The 24697-nt window shown below is 39.1% G+C and overlaps 1 protein-coding gene across 8 annotated transcripts in view; it reads left to right on the top strand.

Annotated features, from left to right (window-relative positions):
- The window catches only part of sema3e (sema domain, immunoglobulin domain (Ig), short basic domain, secreted, (semaphorin) 3E), a 68855-nt gene extending 44682 nt beyond the window's left edge, over window positions 1–24173 (top strand). For 4 of the 8 annotated variants that reach the window (XM_052152929.1, XM_052152928.1, XM_052152930.1 and 1 more), the window contains 12 exons: window positions 1051–1167; window positions 4311–4453; window positions 4904–5018; window positions 6652–6721; window positions 6856–7000; window positions 11146–11368; window positions 11471–11562; window positions 11666–11707; window positions 13522–13688; window positions 17652–17719; window positions 17868–17995; window positions 20716–24172. In XM_052152929.1, coding sequence (XP_052008889.1) covers window positions 1051–1167; window positions 4311–4453; window positions 4904–5018; window positions 6652–6721; window positions 6856–7000; window positions 11146–11368; window positions 11471–11562; window positions 11666–11707; window positions 13522–13688; window positions 17652–17719; window positions 17868–17995; window positions 20716–21147 — 1742 coding nt within the window. In that variant the 3' untranslated portion in view covers window positions 21148–24172. Of the gene's footprint in view, window positions 1–1050; window positions 1168–4310; window positions 4454–4903; window positions 5019–6651; window positions 6722–6855; window positions 7001–11145; window positions 11369–11470; window positions 11563–11665; window positions 11708–13521; window positions 13689–17651; window positions 17720–17867; window positions 17996–20715 lie in introns of all 8 variants that reach the window. The other 4 variants (XM_052152934.1, XM_052152932.1, XM_052152931.1 and 1 more) reach the window with 3 other exon arrangements.
- The last annotated feature ends 524 nt before the right edge of the window (window positions 24174–24697 follow it).

Below are 24697 nucleotides of genomic sequence, written 5' to 3'. Positions count from 1 at the left end.
GGACACAGTTGTGGTATCTTTTGAAAGAGACACTTTGGTCTATATTTCACAAGTTTCATAATTAATATTTGTTGTTATTTATTAAAAAGTTAGAGAAGATGAAGTTTATAGTAATGGAAATATTTTGTGCTCAACATTTTTATAATCTAAAAAAAACAATAATAAAAGTGCAAAGACACCCCAGAAATACAATGTTCTCAAAGTCACGAGTCTGAAGAAGTTTCGTTTCTAATCTGAAGATGATTTAATAATAAATGAGTTCCTGCAGCTTTAATCAATGTAAAATCTCTGGAAGTGTTCAGAGTCAAATTAAGCTCCGCCTCTCAAGACGACACTAAATCTGACAGCACTGCTCGACTATTATGAATAAAACTACGCCACATTTTAAAAAATAGACTTTGGAGATGGGCTGGTTTTGTTTATGAGACTCTAATATATCAGATCATATACAGTTTTACAACATGAATGCTGCTCAGATTGCAGTTTGATGAAGAACGATGACGAAGGCGAGATCTCTTGTAAACAATGGAGAATATATCAATATTTCTCACATTTATCACTTTTATGGACAAAAAGTTTGATTGGATGTTTGTCAATGAACGCTTGTCATGGACGATTGACTGGAATCATCTGGCGATCGTGTTTTCATAATAAAAGTCCCGTTTTGATATCGCATGTTTTCATTTGTACTCCTGCACAAATAACTCAATCACTGTTTCTGGAGGATTGCTATCGTGAAACAGAGATCGGATATCAATGTTGAACCATTTGACCTTTGAAAATATGTATCATGTGTTAACATTAATTACATTTATAGATTGTAAATTATATATTAAATGTAAGCAGAGTGTATGCGTATCAACAGGTTTGACAGAGATCAAAGTTGATTGAGGTTAATGATGTTAAATTATTGATTATTTATGTCTGGGGAAGCACTTATCTGCTAAATGTCTGTAAATGTAACTGCCATTAAACATTGCATGATTTCATTTTGTGGTACTAATTCATTTTTCTTCTCTCTTGGTCTGATTCTTTTATTTTGATGGACAGGAGGGGAGTTGTTTGTGGGCCTGTACACTGATTACTGGGAGAATGATGCAGCTCTGTATCGTCTTGGCAACCACAGCTTCATCAGGACCGAAGTGGGTGACAGACAGCAGCTGAACGGTGCGAAAAACATAAACATCAAATTATACAAAACCCTAATGCTGTTTTTATAAAAGCTACTCTGTAAGTTCTGCACAACATGGCATCAGCTGCTAAATTAAAAGCAAATGGTGTTGTATGAAGTACTCAATAGTAATACTTCAGTTTGAGAGGGTTATTTCCTGTCAAATCAAGACAATTTCAGAAACTTCCCCAGTCAATTCTTTCTAAAGAAAGATAAACAAAAATGATGATAAATGCCAAAATATTAAACGCCATGAATCAATATTTTTATTTTTACACACATTAGTCTATGTCTAAAATCAGTTTGTGTTTGTTTGTTTTTCCATTTTACATATGGAGCCACATCGAGAGCCCCATATCTCTGTGATTTAGCCATACAGGGCCTTAAAAATTAACATACAAAAATTTCAGTTTGCTCTGAACCAGAATCTAAAAGTATGTTGATATATATTTAATACTTCTGGAGTTATAGGCACTCCAACATTGGAAAAACAGCAGAAAAAAAGTGTTTTCCCCCATTTTTGGACTCACACCATTGGCATATAATACAACAAGAGGTGCTGAAGTCAATTGATTTTAGTAATATATCTACCAGTCTCTGTGTAAACATAAAATAATCACACTGACACCTTTCTAAGGTTATTTTGTTAACCTGTATTTTTGCTCCAAATCCATTTTTGTTGTCCAAAGTTGTCCATCCCACTTTTAAAATCATTCCCACCCCATATTAATATTCTAACAATTTACTCAAAAGTCTACCTAGCTACCTCTGAAAGCAAACACACACACACACACACACACACACACACACACACACACACACACACACACACACACACACACACACACACACACACACACACACAGTGTGATCAGGCAACCCTGATTTGAATCGTAGTCAATCACGTATCACTTTAAGCACAAGAGTGATGTACAGGCCTGTGGTGTCCTGCGGTGAGCCAGTTTAATGCTTCCCTTAGCTGCATTCCTCCTCCTGAAGCCATACAGGAGCTCTGGACTTCATCCCAGAATGCTACAACTGAGCCCTGAGACAGTGATACCTTTACCATGTGTACTGTGAGCTTATATACTCACTGTAGGCATAGTTAGCACATCTGCTCCATGCCTAGAGTGAAGATATGTTCAGAAAGGCATAAAACTATAATATGTGTGCTATTTTGGCAGTATGTGCATATATTATTTACAGAATACAAATGTTTAGTATGCATGAAATACCCAGATGACCTATTACAAGACACGCACATATACCCCAGAATGTGCACAATGCAAAGCACATAATCTGAGTTGAGCATAGCAACTATTCATCTGTTGCAATTACAGTTTTTGTCGTTATCATGTGGCCCTATAATTTGAACCATTTGAACATCATAAAAATCAAAATTATTTTACAGATCTGTATTGTAAAGGGTTTAAACAATGTTTTCCGTGCTTAATCAATGAACCATAAACAATTAATGAACATGTACCTGTGGAACGGTTGTTAAGACACAAACAGCTCACAGACGGTGGGCAGTTAAGATCACAGTTATACAAACTTAGGACACTAATGATACCTTTGTACTCTGAAAAACACCAAAAGAAAGATGCCCAGGGTTCTTTCTCATCTGTGTGTACGTGCCTTAGGCATGCTGCATGGAGGCATGAGGACTGCAGATGTGACCAGGGCAATAAACTGCAATGTCTGTACTGTGAGACGACTGAGACAGCCCTACAGGGAGACAGGAAGGACAGTTGATCGTCCTCGCAGTGGCAGACCATGTGTTACAACACCTGCACAGGATCAGTACATCTGAATACCAAACCTGTGGGACAGGTACAGGATGGCAACAACAGCTGCCCCAGTTACACCAGGAATGCACAATCCCTCCATCAGTGCTCTGCAATAGGCTGAGAGAGGCTGGACTGAGGGCCTGTAGGCCTGTTGTAAGGCAGGTCCTTCCCAGACATCACCGGCAACAACGTCACCTATGAGCACAAACCCACCTTCGGTGGACCAGAGAGGACTGGCAAAAGTGCTCTTCACTGACGAGTCACGGGGTGATGTTTGTTTCACCAGGGGTGATGGTCGAAGGAATGAGCGATACACAGAGAACAGTAGTCTGGAGCGGGATCGATTTGGAGGTGGAGGATCTATCATGGTCTGTGGTGGTGTGTCACAGCATCATCGGACTGAGCTTGTTGTCATTGCAGGCAATCTCAACGCTGTGCGTAACAAGGAAGACATCCTCCTCCCTCATGTGGTACCCTTCCTGCAGGCTCATCCTGACATGACCCTCCAGCATGACAATGCCACCAGCCATACTGCTCGTTCTGTGCATGATATCCTGCCAGACAGGAATGTCAGTGTTCTGCCATGGCCAAGATCTCAATCCCATTTTGCATGTTTGGGACCTATTGGATTGGAGGGTGAGGGCTAGAGCCATTCCCCCCAGAAATGTCCGGTAACTTGCAAATGCCTTGGTGGAAGAGTTGGGTAACATCTCACAGCAAGAACTGGCAAATCTGGTGCAGTTCATGAGGAGGAGATGCACTGCAGTACTTAATGCAGCTGGTGCCACACCAGATACTGACTGTTACTTTTGATTTTGACCCCCCCTTTGTTCAGGGACATATCATTCCATTTCGGTTAGTCACATGTCTGTGAAACCTGTTTTTATTCTCGGCTCCTCAGTGCAAAATCCTGACTGACAGTCGCTGACCCGCTTCCCTTTATACCCGTATGTCTGGGACGGGGCATGCAAATTCTGTCTGCCAACTTTACATTGGCCTTTTCTCAAGTTCAGAGGTACGTTTGGCATCACAGGAAGACCACTTGTGTCACTTCATTTGACACAATGTCTCGTTCCTTCCCTCAGGGAACGGAGGTTATGACAGTAACCATGACATTAAGAGTTCTCAAAGAAATAAAGCTTTGAATATCTAATTCCACTCTCATCAAATCTATATTTGACCCCTTACATGCTACTCGCAACACAATCATATTATAAAGTGACAGATAGATTTAAACATTTAGCAGAAATGACCGACCTACATCACCCATTTCATGTTGAAGTCTCTCTGCTGAGTAAGTATATCTTGTTATCAAAACTCACCTCTTTGTCTTGGTGTGTTGATCCTAGAGCCCAAGTTTGTAGAGTCGGCAGTGATCCCTGACAATGATGATCCAGCTGATGAGAAGGTCTACTTCTTCTTCACGGAGCGAGTAGCCAACATGGAAGGAGGAAACAAAGCTGTGTACACCAGAGTGGGCAGAGTTTGCTCGGTATAGTACAAAAATACAATGTAAATATTGTTTCATGCTAGTTTAGCTCTGTGACTACATCTGAGCATATTCAGCATTCAAAAACATGAGCAATTTGACAACTACCTTGTGTCTGTGTTCTTGCTCTTAAGTTCTTCTTACAAGACAGCTTTGCTCAGGATTGCCACCTTCAATATGGAAAAAATGTACACACACACACACACACACACTAGTTCAGAATTTCTAGTATATAATTGTGTATGAAAGTGACGGGTGGATCTGGAATAGCTTCCCATCGGGATTCAAAAAGGGACAAATCCCGAATAGTGTCCCGTACTGATTCAATCGGACGCAGCATCTTTCAATAAGGGACTGATTAGGCAACCCTAGGAGGATCGGCAACATACATTTTTTTAAACTACTTTTGTGAGATTTTAAAGAGTCTTTTTTTTCTGCACCTTTCCATTTCAGAATGACCAGGGTGGTCAGAGAATGCTGGTAAACAGATGGAGCTCTTTCATGAAGACTCGTCTGATCTGCTCAGTGGCTGGACCAAACGGGATTGACACACACTTTGACGAGCTCGGTAAGAGACACTGTACTTTCTGTCTGTCCTCCTAATGTAATATCATCTATCTATCTATCTATCTATCTATCTATCTATCTATCTATCTATCTATCTATCTATCTATCTATCTGTCTGTCTGTCTGTCTGTCTGTCTGTCTGTCTGTCTGTCTGTCTGTCTGTCTGTCATTCCTCATAATGTAATATCTGTCTGTCTGTCTGTCTGTCTGTCTGTCTGTCCTCCTAATGTAATATCATCTATCTATCTATCTGTCTGTCTGTCTGTCTGTCAGTCATTCCTCCTAATGTAATATCTGTCTGTCTGTCTGTCTGTCCTCCTAATGTAATATCATCTATCTATCTATCTATCTATCTATCTATCTGTCTGTCTGTCTGTCTGTCTGTCTGTCTTGTCTGTCTGTCCTCCTAATGTAATATCATCTATCCATCTATCCGTCTGTCTGTCTGTCTGTCATTCCTCCTAATGTAATATCTGTCTGTCTGTCTGTCCTCCTAATGTAATATCATCTATCTATCTATCTATCTATCTATCTATCTATCTATCTATCTATCTATCTATCTATCTATCTATCTATCTATCTATCTATCTATCTATCTGTCTGTCTGTCTGTCTGTCTGTCTGTCTGTCTGTCTGTCATTCCTCCTAATGTAATATCTGTCTGTCTGTCTATATGTCTGTTTGTCATTCCTCCTAATGTTCTATCTATCTATCTATCTATCTATCTATCTATCTATCTATCTATCTATCTATCTATCTATCTATCTGTCTGTCTGTCTGTCTGTCTGTCTGTCTGTCATTCCTCCTAATGTTCTATCTATCTATCTATCTATCTATCTATCTATCTATCTATCTATCCTATCTATCTGTCTGTCTGTCTGTCTGTCTGTCTGTCTGTCTGTCTGTCTGTCTGTCATCTTCCTCCTAATGTAATATCTGTCTGTCTGTCTGTCTGTTTGTCATTCCTCCTAATGTTCTATCTATCTATCTATCTATCTATCTATCTATCTGTCTGTCTGTCTGTCTGTCTGTCTGTCTGTCTGTCTGTCTGTCTGTCTGTCTGTCCTCCTAATGTAATATCTGTCTGTCTGTCTGTCTGTTTGTCATTCCTCCTAATGTTCTATCTATCTATCTATCTATCTATCTATCTATCTATCTATCTATCTATCTATCTATCTATCTATCTATCTATCTATCTATCTGTCTGTCTGTCTGTCTGTCTGTCTGTCTGTCTGTCTGTCTGTCCTCCTAATGTAATATCATCTATCCGTCCGTCTGTCTGTCTGTCTGTCTGTCATTCCTCCTAATGTAATATCTGTCTGTCTGTCTGTCTGTCTGTCTGTCTATATGTCTGTTTGTCATTCCTCCTAATGTTCTATCTATCTGTCTGTCTTTCTGTCTGTCTGTCAGTCTTCCTGTCATGTAAAACAATAAACAAATGTTTTAAACCTAAATGGATTAGTGAGGATGTGGCCTCTGACAGTTCAGCTAAATAATCATTGTACCTCAAGACAAGTATGCATCATTAATAAGTATTTTAATGGCTTTTGCAATGTTTTATAAAAAGGTATATGAACATGTTATTATAGGCTATATTCGTTGAAAATATAATTACGTCTTTGTATTTTGGTATAGAGGATGTGTTCATACTGCGTAAGAAAGATGAGAAAAATCCAGAGATCTTTGGTCTGTTCAGCACAACGAGGTGAGGTCACATGTGTCACTCAAAAAGCATATTCTTATATCCTCTGTTTATTTTGATCACTGTACCACGATTATAATCAATACAAAAGGACAGCAGCAGTCTGGACATTCATCTATGTCCTTTTCTTCACTCAGTGCTGTATTTAAAGGGTACGCCGTGTGCATGTATAACATGGAAGATATCCGTGCAGCATTTAACGGGCCCTTTGCACATCGGGAACGAACCGACCACCACTGGAGCATGTACGAAGGGAGAGTTCCCTTCCCTCGACCTGGATCTGTGAGTATTATTTCATCTGTGTATTTGTATATTTAGGGCTCTCAGTCACTTTGTGTCAAAATCTTATGGTTAGATCAGAACTCCAAGTGTACGAAATGTCATGTTTTGTATACACTGCCGGTGTCATTTTGCAGCCCACTGAGTGAATGTTGAATCTAATTTCTCCAGACACACAGAATCTCTCATGGCAGACCAGTCTATTTTCAGCATGACTGTGCACATTACTTTTCTGTGCTAGTGTGTCATTGCAGTTCTGTAACGTTTATGTCTGAAACTGAGCACTTTCTGAGAACTGTGGAACAGAATGATGAAATTGCAGACCGATCTCATTCTTATTCATAGGTAATTTATTATGTTTAGAAAGACACATAAATGTACAATATTAAAGTTTTTCTGTACTAGTGTGTCATTGCAGTTCTGTAATGGTAATGTTTGAAACTGAGGACTTTCTGAGAACTGTGGTACAGAATGGTGAAATTGCAGACTGATCTCATTATTATTCGTAGGTATATTTATATGTTTAGAAAGACACATAAATGTACCATTTTAATACAATTACATCAACTAAAACGTAAAACCTTTTATTTACATATTTACAACTTTAAAGAAGCATCCTCTGATGACTGGTCGAACAAATGTATTTATAAATAATATACAAGTGGAATTAATACTAGTTAAGTGCACTCATGTGCACTCTTTTATGGCTTAATTTAATTATCATCAAAGCTTAAATGTATTATATATAAATTGGTTATTCTCTTGAAACCCCAAATCCATTCAAAATAAAAATATATGAAACTACATTTTGCCTAAAGAAAATGAAGCCTACATTTAGGACCATTAAGATTTTTTTACATTATGACATTAATTCAAGACAGTTCAGTACATTATCGTGAGTTGTTTTACTTTTAGCACCGTAATAAAGCCATTTTTTTTACCATATTTCAGTCTATTGTACAACATTTTATTTTTATTAAAATCAGCAAAAATGAAAGGCAGTACCAAGTGAGCACTACAATGATTCATAAATGCTTTAAAATGTAAATAATATATAATTTGCTCACATTGCAGTAATGAGAAATAGACTTCATTTTCTATATCCAAAATATAATGTCTTATGTATTTCTTTTGATATTGAAATAAAAATAGGGCCAGGACATTTTCTTGCATGTGTATTTTGTGAGAATTACCTAAATATAAACTGTGTAACATTTACATGTTTCACTCATGTACTGTTTTGTGTGTGTCTGCTGTCACAATTGTAACAAAATATATTTAAAAATCACACAGAATTGTCAAATTAGGTTAATGTGTTAACTGTTTAACCATTGTACAATTTCATATATTCAGTAGTCTATGCCTGAAACTATTCATAAACATTTGTATATCTCTACATTTGTTCATATGTAAAGGGTGTTTATTTTATAGTTTGTTCTATCTATCTCTCTATCTCTCTATCTATCTGTCTCTCTATCTATCTATCTCTCTATCTATCGTATATATTGTAAGTTTCAGTATCTACACAAACATTCAAAAAGGTAAAAACTTTCTGTATGAATACCTACAAATTCTAATGAGATCATGTTGTAAATCGAGGCATTGTGGTCTGAATTGTTCTAATTATATCTGATATGTGCTGATTACTAATGCTCTTCTCTAACTACAGTATATATCTCCAGCCGATAAAAGAGTTCGATTGGTTTCTAATAGTTTGAAGAGAAATTATCTGTAATTCACAGTCATTTTCTTTGGTGTATTGTGCCATGTCTGATGTTGAAGGAGCAGGGATTATCCATTGTTCACATCTCAGAGAGTCTAATTTTGTTCTTTTCCTGTACAGTTTTCTGGCGAAAAGCATTTTAAAAAGTATTTCTGTGACAGCTGACCTTTATAAGGCAATTTGATGGCTTTAGTCGTGCACTGCTGGGTTTATCATTAGCCTCTTGTTCTAAAAGGTTATATTTGTGAGAAGCAGGCAAGCTGATCTCAGATCAGGAGAAACTAAACCAAAGACCTGAAAGGCTTGCATGACTGGCCAAAGTGTGTTTCTGTGCATATAAAGCAAGTATGATTCCATTTTCACCAACAGAGCTTTATTGGCATGATGGTTATACAGTGTATACACTGCCCTAAAAAGGCTAAACTCAGTGACTACACCAGAAAAAGTTACTTGGTTTTACAATGGATTTTGTATTTACTGCAATTTTCACATTGCATTTTCTCAGGTCATCTAAGAAACTTTATTTTAATTCATTTAAACTACATTTAATTTAATTAAAATGTGCTGTGTGTGTTACTGAGTTTTGCACGTATAGTGCCGAGATACTATATTATACAATACTATGGAGACCCTTAGAGGACAGGGCGGACATTTTTTTCTGAAATAGTTTTGCATTCCCATAGTTTTCCTAAAATAGCCATATTTTAACATTGACATTCATAGTAAAAACAAAGTACTTTCATCCATCTTCAACCGCTTATCCGAAGTCGGGTCACGGGGGCAGCTGCTCCAGCAGGGGACCCCAAACTTCCCTATCCCGAGCCACATTAACCAGCTCTGACTGGGGGACCCCGAGGCGTTCCCTGGCCAGTGTGGAGATGTAATCGCTCCACCTAATCCTGGGTCTTCCCCGAGGCCTCCTCCCAGCTGGACGTGCCTGAAACACCTCCCTAGGGAGGCTGGCCAGGGGCATCCTTACCAGATGCCCAAACCACCTCAACTGACTCCTTTCGACACAAAGGAGCAGCGGCTCTACTCCGAGCTCCTCACGGATGACTGAGCTCCTCACCCTATCTCTAAGGGAGAAGCCCGCCACCCTTCTGAGGAAGCCCATTTCGGCCGCTTGTACTCGCTGACCTAGTTCTTTCGGGTCATGACCCAGCCTTCATGACCATAGGTGAGGGTAGGAACAAAAATTGACCGGTAGATCGAGAGCTTTGCCTTTCGGCTCAACTCTCTTTTCGTGACAACGGTGTGATAGAGCGAGTGCAATACCGCCCCCGCTGCCCTGATTCTCCGGCCAACCTCCCGCTCCATTGTCCCCTCACTCGTGAACAAGACCCCGAGGTACTTGAACTCCTTCACTTGGGGCAATACCTCCTTCCCTAAGTACTAATATAGGAAAAAAAAAACTATGATAATAAACATCCTAATTCTGTGATTATTTAGACTTTTCTACAAATGGTATTTTTAGTAAAACTATAGTAACCACTAGATGGTTAATATATAGTAAAACCATGGTTACTATATGGATACGGTATACTGCATTAAAAGCATGGTTACATAACTAACTTCTCATAGTTACTACAATATTACTATACTAAAACCATGGTATAGAAAATGAAGGTGAATGTTGAAGATAATATGAATAAATATGTCTTTATTTACTTAATATACATATAGAATATGGTATATACATTAATATACAATAGTTAGTTCCAGTTCTTGAATCTGATTGGACGAGAGATGTTCCATGAGTAATGATATCTCAGAACATAAGCACTCGGACGCTTCACTGTGTGTGTGTCACACCGCTTGTGTTCCTGCTGTTCTAAACTAAAGTGTAAGAGAAGTGCAGATGTGTTAAGAGCTATCTGTGTCTCTTTACATAACATTTTTGGATATTATAGAGTTTAGCCAGCAGATGGTGGCAAAAGACTAAAGTGAGTCAGCATCACTCAGTGTTTTCATTCATAAGCACTACGTGCTCAGATTACTACTACACTACTAAAGCTAGGAAATACACTGGTGGCTACAAGTTTGAAATAATGTACAGATTAAGACATTTTTTTGGAGAAAGAAAGGAAAAATCTGAGAAAAAAAATGGCCAGAGTGGGCCATTTTTTTTTTTCAATAAATAAATAATAATTTTCCCATGAAAAAAAATCTGGAGAACGTTGTTGGACTTTGTTAGTAGACAAATAATAAATTAGTGAGAGTGTGAAACATTTAAAAAAAAAAATACTTTCTAAAAATTCCACACTGCTAAAACTGCGAAGTTGAAGAAACTTCATATTTACTGTATTCTCTCTCTCTCTCTCTCTCTCTCTCTCTCACTCACTCACTCACTCACTCACTCACTCACTCACTCACTCTCTCACTCTCTCTCTCTCTCTCTCTCTCTCTCTCTCTCTCTCTCTCTCAGTGTGCCAGTAAGATAAATGGAGGCCAGTTCTCCAGTTCTAAGCAGTATCCGGATGAGGCTCTTCGGTTTGCACGCTCTCATCCCCTCATGTTCCAAGCGGTGCAGCCCGTTCAAGGACGGCCCATTCTGCTAGACACAGAAGGAGGGCGTCGACTCACACAGCTGGTGGTGGACAGGGTGGAAGCTGAGGATGGACACTACAATGTTCTCTTCATAGGGACTGGTACTCTATATTTAGCCCCTGTTTTGCCTTCTACACTCACTAAATCACTATCACTAAATACATGAATATTCTAATTCTTGGACCTCTCTTTGTTTATCTCAGATAATTCTATTGTGTTAAAAGTCATCACAATCTACAACAAAGAAGCCGACACAGTTGAAGAGGTTCTTCTGGAGGAATTGCAGGTTTTCAAGGTTGTCGCAATTTCTTCGGCTGACTTTTTACCTTTTGCTCAAAACCATTTCATTACATTAGAAACATTCTTCAAACTAAACACTTATTTTTCTCACGCTCCAGGTCCCTGTTCCTATTACAGAGATCATCATCTCTACCAAAAGAGTAAGACTTTCTCAGTCAGTCGCATTTCTTTGATTCTTCTTTGTTTTTAAAGGTCAAGTCATTTCTGTGCCATTAGCATCACCATTAGAATCACAAAAATAATGTTTTTAAACAGATTTCCCGAACATTCCCTCCTACTTTAGTGTGATTACGTCACACTAAAATCATGGAAACATTTTTACGTCATGTGTCTTTACTTTTGAAACGGTGAGTATTTTAGTGTTTATGTATTGGCCCCATTCACTTCCAATATAAGTCCCTAACTTTAACCACTTTTTTAATACAAGAGGGGCGGTCAAAATGTATTTGTTTTTTTGTTTTTTTGTGGAAATCAACATTATGCTACACATGTAGTTAATTGAGGTTAATGTTTAACCCGGAACATTCCTTTAAGCTTGTATAAAAGAACGGATTTTAACATTGCAGCCATTAAAGAAATATTTCACCCAAAAATGAAAATTCAGTCATTGTTTACTCACCCCTGTGTTGTTATAACTGTATATGACTTTCTTTCTTGTTCTGAAACACGTTTTGTTTTTCTAAAAACAGCGACAGTGACAACAGAACACAACACAACAGAACTCACTAAACATGTCTGAAGAGTTTGTAGTCCAAGAATTTATGCATTTCTATGCCCAGCCTTATTATTATTAGTATTCAGAAATCAATCAGAAACATAGAGGAGGCTACATGAGCCAATGTTAGAGCCACTGTTGTCCTAAACTGACGGCAAACGACACGTGATGAAAGGTATATTTTCTATTTGAATCAGAGTTTTTGTCCTAATCAGCAGTGACGAGTGACGGTACATTCTATCAATCGTTTGTTTCCTATTTGTCACGTGTAACTCCGTCCACTGTGAACCGGTACCGGTCCAAAAACTTATAAACAAAATAATAAGGCTGGGCATAGAAATGCATCAATTCTTGGACTACAAACTCTTCAGACATGTTTAGTAAGTTCTGTTCGCTGTTTTGTGTGCAGCTGTGTTGTGTTCTGTTGTCACTATCACAGTTTTTAGATAAACAAAACGAGTTTTCACTTGAATGCCCCAATGTCGTGAGGGGGCTACTGTTGCTCTCGTGTCTCATCATGAACACACACAGGAGATCAACGGCCAGTGAACATTTACACTAAATAACACATCAGATTTCAGTTTCTCATCAAATCTTATCGTATACTTTCATAACAATCATGAGTCTCATGAATAATTAATTAGAATTCTGAATGATACTTTTGTGTTCTTTTGAAGCTTGAAGAGGTGTCACCATAAACTGCCATTGTATGACATCACTGAGCACAACATTTACTCACAATTTCTCCCTTATGGTTCAGAGAAAGAAATAAAGTAATGTACAGTTAAAACAACACAAGGGTGAATAAACAATGACTGAATTTACATTTGTTTGTGAAATATAAAAAAATAGAATGGAACACCTGAGATGAAAGTGTTAAAACTGACTGAAAATGACTGTGACGTCCTCACTGGTGTTATTATTTTGTACCTGCAGATGGTAGTATAGAGTAAACCTGTCATGTGTGTGTGTTCACCATTGCAGTCTTGCTACCTATGAAAAATCAGCTTTTATATGTAATAAAAATCATTAATATTGATTAGAAAGTGTTATAATGCAAAAGACTATGTACAAAGCTATGTGTGATTATTGTTATACAGTAAAATATTTGTTATACTCACTATTTTTTACTTTATGCATTTTTTCTCTCTCATTTTACTATCCTAAAGTGATGATTTAGACTCTGAATTAATCAAGGGTAACAAAGTGGTTGACAGGAGTATGTTTGTGTCTCCACAGCAGCAGCTGTACGTGGGCTCCGAGCTGGGTGTAACACAGATCCGTGTGCATCAGTGTGGGTTGTACGGTTCAGCCTGCGCCGACTGCTGCCTTGCCAGAGACCCCTACTGCGCCTGGGACGGGTTCACATGTTCACAGTATTACCCTGTGGGACTGTATGCCAAAAGGTACCACAACTTACATAAAAAGAAAGTCTGGATCTGGAACAAGACTAAAACAGTCAAATCTATATATAAAACGTATCTGAAAAGTGCCAAAAGTAAACGATCAAGGCCTGGTAATAAAATTCCCAGTGAGATTTAATGTGACCTTAATATAAGTTGAAATGTGTTTTTAATAAAGATCAACCCCTGGGACATAAAGGTGCTCAAAGTTGAAGAAACACCCACGGATATATGGTGAAATGCATGTGCAATCTCATAAACAAAAGCTTTACAAATCCATAGGTTTACGTTTATGTAGATTTCACATAACCTTCCCCTGTCTGCCAAAGTACTCTTACACCAAACTCTCACCCCTGTTGGAAAAACAACAACAACAAACCAGATAAAACCAGCCTAAGCTGGTCTCAGCTGGTTTTCCAGGCTGGTCAGTTGACTGGTTTTAGAAGGTTTTGTGGAGATCTGCTTAAGCAAGCAAACCAGCTTAGGCTTTTAACCTTATAAAATTGTCCAAGCATGCACACACACATGCTTTTGATAGTCAGAATATATTAAAATATCTGGAGCACACATACATATCTAAGCTCTGTAAATATCAGCCTTTGGCTGCTTGTGCATTTACTCACAGTATGAAGACTGCAGATTGCTTTCAGGTATAAAAAAGACAGTATTAGAAGTCTTGACATTTATTTATTTGACATGCTATTCATTTCCGTGAACTTTGCATAACAAATGTTTTTTTTAGAGATGGAGATAGTTCGCACAAAAATGAAAATGATGTCATCATTTACTCACCCTCATGTTGTTCCAAACCAGTATAACTTTCTGTCTTGCATGGGCAGGGCTGGACTGGGAAGAGAAATTGGACTGGGATTTTACATAGCAACTGGCCCATGTCCTTTTCTGCATATCGCGGCGCAGTTTTGTGGTCCGTTCTGCATAACGCGGCGGCTCGTTTTAGCTTATCGCGGGCCCATTCAGCCCATTCTCGTGATGGCCAGTCCGCCCCGATCGGCACCAAAGTGCGTCGGCCCACTGGCAAAATGCCCGGTATCACAGATTACCAGTCCAGCCCTGTGCATGGGACACAAAAGGTGATTTTAGACAGAATGTTCGCCTCAGTCACCAATAACTAGGGCTGCACAATTAATCGAAAAACAAATCGCGATTATGATTACAGCTGCCATGATTATACAATCGTGAAAACTGAAGATTACAGCCTTTAAAGTAAGTCTGCTCCTGATGCGTCAATCGTTTCCATTCACAGCGTGTTTTTGTAGCGTTAGTAACCAATCACAGACATGTCCGTTGAGCAATGACATGGACATGGCAATGGCCAATCAGAGATGCTTAAATGAGTCCTCTGTAGCCAGGAAATAACTTTTGGATGGGCCTCAACAAAAATGGTTGGGTCAAGTTTTCGCCCAGTTGTTTTTGTTTTATATTTGAAGTCAAAGAATAATCTCTAATATGCTGGGTGGGCCTCCTGGGGTCTAATTTGGAATTTGGGTGGACCCCACTCTTGGCTACGCCACTGACAGTAAGTAACTTGTTTATAAGTTTGAATATTAAATATGTCATATTATTTACTGTATGTGGGCCAATAGTTTTATCAGTAGTTAAGACTCATATTGCATGTCTGATGGTAGTTTCTGATTTCATGCCTCTTTCTCAGGTTTAGAGGTGTGTTAAACATGTGAGAATGTGTATTTATCGAACTGTAACACGTCACACAGGCACATTGAATCAAGTAAAAACTGGTTTTGTCAATAGTTCAGAGAGAACCTATGTGTAGTTTTTTCTATACCATAGATAGCCCTTTAAAGGGCTTTTATTAGGCCTAACATTAACAAATATTATTATAATATTTCATGCTTAAAAAAAACTGTTAAAATCTGCTTTTCTGGGGTCTGTGTATCTCAGCGAGTATTGACGCTGACCATCACAACTGGAGTCGCGAGTTTGAATCCAGGGTGTGCTGAGTGACTCCAGTCAGGTCTCCTAAGCAACCAAATTGTCCCGGTTGCTAGGGAGGGTAGAGTCACATGGGGTAACCTCCTCGTGGTGGTGATTAGTGGTTCTAGCTCTCAATGTGGCGTGTGGTGAGTTGTGTGTGGATCGTGGAGAGTAGTATGAGCCTCCACATGCTGTGAGTCTCCACGATGTCATGCACAACGAGTCACTTGTTAAGATGCGCGGATTGACGGTCTCAGAAGCGGAGGCGACTGAGACGTGTCCTCTGCCACCCGGATTGAGGCGAGTAACCGCGCCACCACGAGGACCTACTAAGTAGTGGGAATTGGGCATTCCAAATTGGGAGAAATAAAAATTAAAATCTGCTTCTCTGAAGAACAACGTGGTTGCCTCCTTTGTGACATCATGGTCATTTTATCTTTTAATCAACATTAGTAATCCTGATTACAATATCAAGGGCAATCATCAACAATTATGATTTTTGTCATAATCGTGCAGCCCGACTATTCACTTGCATTGTACAAAATAGAGAAAAGATGCGCTGAAAATAAATGGCAACTGCGACTAACAGGTTATTCTCACAAAACCTGTTAAGAAAATGTCCTGGTCACATTTAGCTCAAAATGAAGAAATAAAACATATAAAATTCTACTTTTCATAAAGAAAATGAAGCTTATATTAAGGACCACTAACATATATATATATATATATATATATTCCAATTTTGGAAAAGAAAGGCAGTACAAATGGAGTAATACTATGATGTCTAAATACTTTAAAATGTAAAAATATAATTTATTTCACGTTGCAGTAGTGAGAAGTTGGGGGTGAAATGTGCACAACTGTCATGAAAATAATGTCACAATGTAAAAAAAAATTATTATATATATATAAAATGATTTCTGCATGTAAAATATAATTTTTGAATATGTTTCTTTTTATTTGAAATGATACAGTTTAGAACAACATGAAGGTGAGTGAATGATGACAGAATTAAAAATTTTCGGTCGAACTGTCCTTTTAACCCAATCAATGTTTCCATTAGTGTACTTGGAGAGCATATATTTTTGTGAGAACTCTTTTGATGTTTCACTTGTGTGTGTGTGTGTGTGTGTGTGTGTGTGTGTGTGTGTGTGTGTGTGTGTGTGTGTGTGTGTGTGTGTGTGAGTGTGTGTGAGTGTGTGTGTGTGTGTGTGTGTGTGTGTGTGTGTGTGTGTGTGTGTGTGTGTGTGTGTGTGTGTGTGTGTGTGTGAGCGTGTATTTATCACTTTGTGGGGACCAAATGTCCCCATAAGGATAGTAAAACCCGAAATTTTTGACCTTGTGGGGACATTTTGTCGGTCCCCATGAGGAAAACAGCTTATAAATCATACTAAATTATGTTTTTTGAAAATGTATAAATGCAGAAAGTTTTCTGTGAGGGTTAGGTTTAGGGGTAGGGTTAGGTTTAGGGGATAGAATATAAAGTTTGTACAGTATAAAAACCATTATGTCTATGGAAAGTCCCCATAAAACATGGAAACACAACGTGTGTGTGTGTGTGTGTGTGTGCGTGTGCGTGCGTGCGCGTGAGTGTGTGTGTGTGGCGTGTGTGTGTGTGTGTGTGTGTGTGTATGTGTGCGCGTGTGTGTGTCAGTGTGTCGTTCATCACAGCGAATGGTGAGTGTCTCTATAATCCCGACTTAAAAGGCCTGTCGGCCGACTCAGTGTGCTCGTCAATTTGAGCTTGTTAGCGATTGATGCCAACACCTCCTGCCCATAATAATACCCATCACATTCTCACTTTGAATGCAAAGCCACACCAGTCACCAACAGTCAGCACTAGACACCTGTCAAGAACAAAACGAGCTCGTCTGATTGAATTTCTGTCACTTCATGGTACTCGTTGACACCACGGGCGGCACACAGATATCGTGACATTTGCAGACAGAGAACTTGCCATGCAGGTCTCTGTCTGGGTTATGCCAATGTCTCGTGTTCTCTCTCATCCTTCAGACGCTTCAGACGGCAAGACGTCCGGCATGGCAACGCGGTTCAGCAGTGCAACGGGCTTCAGCTTAGCGGTATGTTCAGATCAGTGACGGATATACAGTTTTAGAAGCTTTGAAGGGCAAAATGAGGCGGATGGGATCTTTGACTGAACATGCAATATATGTGTGTGTGTGTGTGTGTGTGTGTGTGTGTGTGTGTGTGTGTGTGTGTGTGTTCCAGATGATCAGAGCATCTCAGAAAAGCTGGTATACGGTGTGGAGAACAACAGTACTCTACTAGAATGCCGACCACGATCACTACAGGCATCCGTTAACTGGTACATTCAACGTGGCGTGGACATGGAGGAGGTATAAACACACACTTTCTTGAACTACTCCTTTAAAAGGAATACCTGAACAGTTATTGAAAGATTGAAAGGTGCTCGAATAAAGTCTACAAACATCTACAGAGTTCACTCGGAGCTGTTCTGGGATGTTATTCCACCACAAGCTCTGGCCTGAACCGCTGATGAGAGAGGACTGTCAAATATAGATTAAAGCTCCATCGTTCTGACCACGGGGATGCTGGTTAATGTTTCCTCCAGTGATTTACTACATCTTAAATAGAAAATAATAAAGACATCGGCTGTGTCACTCCATCTTTACTGTCTAACATCTCTCTGCAGGATCACAGTAACTCATACTTTAGATAATGGTGCATTTATTAGTGGCCAGCGTCACTATTACTCATAGGGTTAGAGATCTTAACAAACCCCCAAAGCTAAGTTTGACATTTCGCCACATCACTCATCTAACTGCGTTTGTGCAACAGACATGAATCATACTTCAAACCATGTGGCTTGTGGAGGTGTGCTATTACTTTTATAAGCAATCATACTTGTGGTTTTCACCTGGCCGAAGATAGAATGGGCAAGAACATCCCATTGATCTGAGCCATATTTAGACTGTGGGTGGGATCTTTCAACTAAGAATCCAACCAAAACTATCTAGCAACTAGGCATGGCAATCGTAAGGAATTTAACAATTCAACAGGACGTGTATAGCCAATCAGAGATTAATTTAGTTATCGTAAAAGGCATGTTTAGACTGACTTTTAAAAGGCAAAAATGCAATCAAATAATTCATCCTAACTATAGATGAAATAACAATTCTAGATATTGAATTATTTTAATTCTTCTATGTGTTTCATGATGAGGATTTAAAAGAAATGGCTTATAAGAGTCATTTGTTAAGGAATCGGACCACACCTTTGCACTGTATGTTTGTACTATAGATTCAAAAGAACCAGTTCATACTGTAAGAGTCGTTCATTTGAGAATCGACTATACTGGACGGCTTGTATGTTTCGTGCTGTAGATTCAAAAGAATTGGTTCATTAGAGTCATTCATTGGGAAATTGAACTACACTGTTCACTCTTTATGTTTTGCCCTGTAGATTCAAAAGAATTGGTTCATTAGAGTCATTCTTAGGGAAATCAGACTACACATTCGCACTGTATTTTTGTGCTATAAATTCAAAAGTTCCAGTTCAAAAGAGTCATTTGTTTTGGAATTGGAATACACAGTTTGTCCTTTATGATTTGTGCTGTAGATTCAAAAGAATTGGTTCATTAGAGTCATTCTTAAGGAAATTGGACTACACCTTCACACTGTCTGTTTGTGCTATAAATTCAAAAGAACCAGTTCAAAAGAGTCATTCATTCGTGAATTGGACTACCCTGTTCGTCCTTTATGTTTCGCGATGTAGATTCTAAAAAATTGGTTCATTAGAGTCATTCTTAGGGAATTGGACTACACTGTTCACACTGAATGTTTGTGCTATAAATTCAAAAGAACAGTTCAAAAGAGTCATTTGTTTTGGAATCAGAATACACAGTTTGTCCTTTATGTTTCGCGCTGTAGATTCAAAAGAATTGGTGCATTAGAGTCATTCTTAGGGAATCGGACTACACTGTTCACACTGAATATTTTGAATTGTAGATTCAAAAGAATCGGTTCATTAGAGACATTCTTAGGGAATCGGACTACACTGTTCACACTGAATGTTTGTGCTATAGATTCAAAAGAACCAGTTCATACTGTAAGAGTCGTTCATTTGAGAATCTGACTGCACTGGACGGCTTGTATGCTTTGCACTGTAGATTCAAAAGAATTGGTTCATTACAGTTATTCTTTCGGGAATCGGACTACACTGTTCAACCTTTCTGTTTTGCGCTTTAGATTCAAAAGAATTGGTTCATTAGAGTCATTCTTAAGGAAATTGGACTACACATTCGCACTGTATATTTGTGCTATGAATTCAAAAGAACCAGTTCAAAAGAGTCATTTGTTTGTGAAATGGACTAGCCTGTTCGTCCTTTATGTTTCACATTGTAGATTGAAAATAATCAGTTCATTAGAGTCATTCTTAGGGAATCGGACTACACTGTTCACACTGAATGTTTGTGCTATAAATTCAAAAGAACCAGTTCAAAAGAGTCATTTGTTTTGGAATCGGAATACACCGTTTGTCTTTTATGTTTCATGTTGTTGATTCAAAAGAATCGGTTCATCGAGTCATTCTTTTAAAAATCATGTTTGCGCTATAAATTCAAATGAACCGGCTCATAAGAGTCATTTGTTCGGGAACTACACTAGATGTCTTGTATGTTTTGCTCTATAGACCCAAAAGAATTGGTTCATTAGAGTCATTCATTTGGGAATCAGATTCATTTTTCACATTGTAGATTCAAAAGAATCAGTTCATTAGAATCATTCTTTTGAAAATCCATCTACACTGTTTGCATTGTATGATTGTGCTATAAATTCAAAAGAACTGGTTCATTAGTCATTTGTTTGGGTTAGGGTTAGGTCACTACTCTGGTCACACTGTGTGTTTCATGCTGTTAAATCATTAAAACATATTAATAAGAACCGGTTCTTGGTTTCCAACCCTAATAGCAACCACCCAGAACACCCTATCAACCACACAGCAATGTACAAAAAACCTTTAAGGTTAAATTCTACACCCTGATACTGCAAGCAAATGAAGTGCACAAATATCCTCCTTTGCTCTGTCTCTCTCTCAGGTGAAAGGTGATGAACGCTTGATTCAGACCCCTCATGGCCTGTTGCTTCTTAGAATCGCAAAGGGAGATGCAGGAGTGTATGTGTGCCAGTCCATGGAGCACGGCTTTGTACAGACAGTGGTACGAGTCACTTTGGAGGTCCTGGATGAGGACAAAGTGGAGGGTCTTTTCCATAAAGGCGAGGAGGATGAAGGCGATTCCCAGCACAGATCTCCACCCTGTCCCTTCCCCAGCCTGTCCTCCACCCCCTCTTCCTCAAAGCACTGGTACAAGGATTTCATGCAGCTGATTGGCTACAGCAACTTCCAGCGGGTGGAGCAGTACTGCGAGAAGGTGTGGTGTGTGTCTGACAGGAAGAGAAAGAAACTCAAGGGAATGGCACCCAAATGGCGGGGAAGAGCACGAGCGCCACGACACGCACGGGGACTTTAAAGGTTGTTAGAAGAGAAAATGAACACTCGAAACTGGAAATGATGACATGATACATAAATGTCTTTTGATATTAGGACTTTTCAAGGAATGTGCCGGGTTCAATAAATTAAGCTCAATCTATAGCATTGGTGGCATAATGTTGAGTATTTGAACGTTTATGCATTGACCCCATTCACTTCCATTGTAAGTGTCTCACTGTAACACAGATTTGTGCGTTATTCTTAAATAAACAAGGGATGATTCCTTTTATTTAGTTATTTATTGTATTATTATTATTGTTTTGGAAAATCAACATTATGCCACAAATGCTTTTAACTGAACTTAACCTGATAAGAACCCGGAACATTCCTTTGAACGTCCTTATTAAATCTTACCATAGCGTCATTCCTACCTAAACCATTATGGCCAGAAACATCTCTACGCAAGTATGTGAACGCAAGCACTTCCAGCTATGCAAGCTTGATTTGTGCCCCAAAATGAGTCGGAATGCAATTCAAAATGCGGCACAAGTACGTGTTGCAATCTCAGTTTTGCCACAAGAGCCACTATAGCAGACATTAGCATGAACGTCCCACTTCTATGCTATGTTTTATTTACTGCCGCAACAATGATTTAAGTGAATCTTAAAGCTAGGGTAATGCTTTGTTTTCTGCATGCTGTCAGCGGTCCAGCATTTCAAAGTATACTCTATTAGGGGGCCTGGGTAGCTAAGCGAGAAAATGCGCTGACTACAATGCCTGGACACACATGTTCGAATCCAGGGTGTGCTGAGTGACTCCAGTGAGGCTTCCTACTAAACCAAATTGGCCCGGTTGCTAGTGAGGGTAGAGTCACATGGGGTAACCTCCTTGTGGTCACTATAATGGGTTCTCGCTCTCAGTGGGGCGAGTGGTGTGTTGTGCGTGGATGCCGCGGAGAATAGCATGAAGCCTCCACACATGCTAGGTCTCCACGGTAACACACCACAGGAGTGGTGGTGGCATAGTGGCGTAGTGGGCTAAAGCACAGAATTGTTAATCAGAAGGTCGCTGGTTGGATCCCCACATTCGTGTCAGAGTAATTACACCTTCCACAGTATTAGCATGTTTTTGCACAGTGTGTGGACTTTTCAGATGACCCCTTACCCACCGTAGGTAAAACGTCCTACTTAATGTGAATTTAATGATCTGGAACGATGACACCATGACGCCATCTGACCAGCTTAAATATGGCCATTCTGCCTGCTGATGGTCCACCCTGCCTCCTGGGAATCTGGGGAGAGATGAGATGAGGGGAGGGAGAGAGGGAAAGTGCGAGAAAAACAGAGAGAGAGAGAGAGAGAGAGGAGAGAGAAAAACTTGCTCGCCAGTCCCCGGACACGCCGTCGCCTGGTCCTAAGCCGCTCCTCTGACCTCTGGCGGACGACAGACACTCCTCCCCGGGCTGACGGCAGCGAGTCCTCCAACCTCTGGCGGACGGAACAGCTCCTCCCCTTCCTGGCGGATGGCAGCGACTCCTCCATCCCCCGGCGGAAGGCCGTGGCCCCCCCCCTTGCGGACGGCAGCCTGCAAGGACTCCATGACAGTGCATCCCTCCTCCTTCCCGGGTTTCGGCACCAATGTAACATGTTCAGGATGGGCAAGGAGGAGGCGGGAAATGCCAGGACAGTCAACATAACTTTAATGATGTAACTGAACTTAAAACAACATAAAACAAACATAAACACACACACACAGCTTGGCCGGGTGTCTCTCTCTTTCTCTCTCAAACTGGCGTCTCCGGCTCCCCTTTATCTCTCTCTCTCCATGCTGATTAATTGACTCGGCACCGGCCGCACACCCTCACAGCCCGGCCAACTTGCTTGTTTTGATTATTGGGGGGGTTACCTCCCAGCCATCCCCCTGGAATCTACACCCCTGACTCTGATCTTAAGTTTTAGAAGATCTTTGTGATACTCTTTAGTGTACTTAAGTTTGCTACAGCCACAGTAATGTGAAAAAGCATGTCAAGTACTGTTCGATTGCAATGCGTACTTGTGTAGAGTATCGCTCTGGCCTGTAACCACAGCGCATATGCTGAAGAAAGAACACGTGTCACATTGATTTGCATATATACAGTGTGTACAGTGGCTCTTGCGTAATGAAAACCGTCTCAGGATCATGCAAATGAAATTGCTTCTTGGACTGCTATGAACAATGGCGGAGACCAGCTGTCCTCTCTTGTCAACGATGTGAGATTTCCTATGAAGATTTCGCAGAATGGCTTTTATCCCCTCTGTTGACAGTCTGAATTCAAGACTTCCAAAAAATGAGCAAGCGTGACTCACTTCTGCTTCAAAAGCCCTTCTCAGATCGAGCAGCAACCCTGCGCACATGCCGATTATATTTATCATTATTTTCATTATTTTATATAAATTATTCTAAACAGTGTTTTGAAGATTTCGTAGTGGTTTTCGCTGTTTTCTTCCACACTTTCTAACGCCATCGTTTTCCAAAGGATGCAGTTATAGAGAGTGTTTTGAAACACACTGATGAGAGGCACAAACGCAACTAAATCAATGCTTTTACAAACAACAGCGTATCAGTGTGGACGTGGCCTTCATCTCAACAGGACACATATTAATGCATTTTAATTGTGTGAATAGATTTTATGAGTATTGATCGTAATGTATCAGTTCTAGTGATTAAACCAGCAAAATGCAAAAATAAAATAATCATAAATATTTCCATGGAAAGTAGATTGCAAAATGCAAACATTTGCAACATTATTCAAGCAACTAAATTAGAGCCGAATCATGGTGTATCATTTCAGTGACGTCACACTTTTGCTGTGTATCATGATGTTGAAAATGTATCATGTTTAAATTATGTGTTGTATAATAAACATAATAAATTCTTGTCTATCGCGTATGTTTTCTGTGCTAGTATAAAGTACCGTATAGGCCAAAAGTCTGAGATTGCATTTTAAAGCTGGGATTCAAAATATGTTTTAACCAGGAAATGAAAGTTTTGATATGATATCATTTGTAACTCATTTTTTGGTTGTTTTTACATGTGGTCTCAGACTTAGTGAAAATAAAAGGCTTATATTAAGGTGATTCTCAAAAAACCTGTCAAGAACATTTCCTGGTCCTGGTGATTTTACTCCATATCAATATGTAAAAATATGAAATTTTAATTTGCATAAAACAATTAGCCTATTTTTAGGAACATTGAGCGACCATTTTTTGCATTGTAACATTTAATCCATATGAAAAAATAAGAAATGTTAATTTGCATGAATAAATTTGCTGATTTTTAAGAACATTGAGTGACCGTTTTATGCATTGTGACATTTAATAAATATGTAAAAATAAGAAATGTTAATTTGCATGAATTTTTTTTCCTATTTTTAGGAACATTGAGCGACCGTTTTTTGCATTGTGACATTTAATTTATATGTAAAAATATTAAATAAAATGTTTGCATGAAAAAATTTGCCAATTTTTAGGAACATTGAGTGACTGTTTTTTGCATTGTAACATTTAATCAATATGTAAAAATAAGACATTTTAATTTGCATGAAAAAATTT

This window comes from Xyrauchen texanus, chromosome 21, assembly GCF_025860055.1.
Source record: "Xyrauchen texanus isolate HMW12.3.18 chromosome 21, RBS_HiC_50CHRs, whole genome shotgun sequence".
NCBI lineage: Eukaryota > Metazoa > Chordata > Actinopteri > Cypriniformes > Catostomidae > Xyrauchen > Xyrauchen texanus.
Note: the sequence above shows the minus strand (reverse complement) of the source record. Positions and strands in the feature narration are given on the sequence as shown.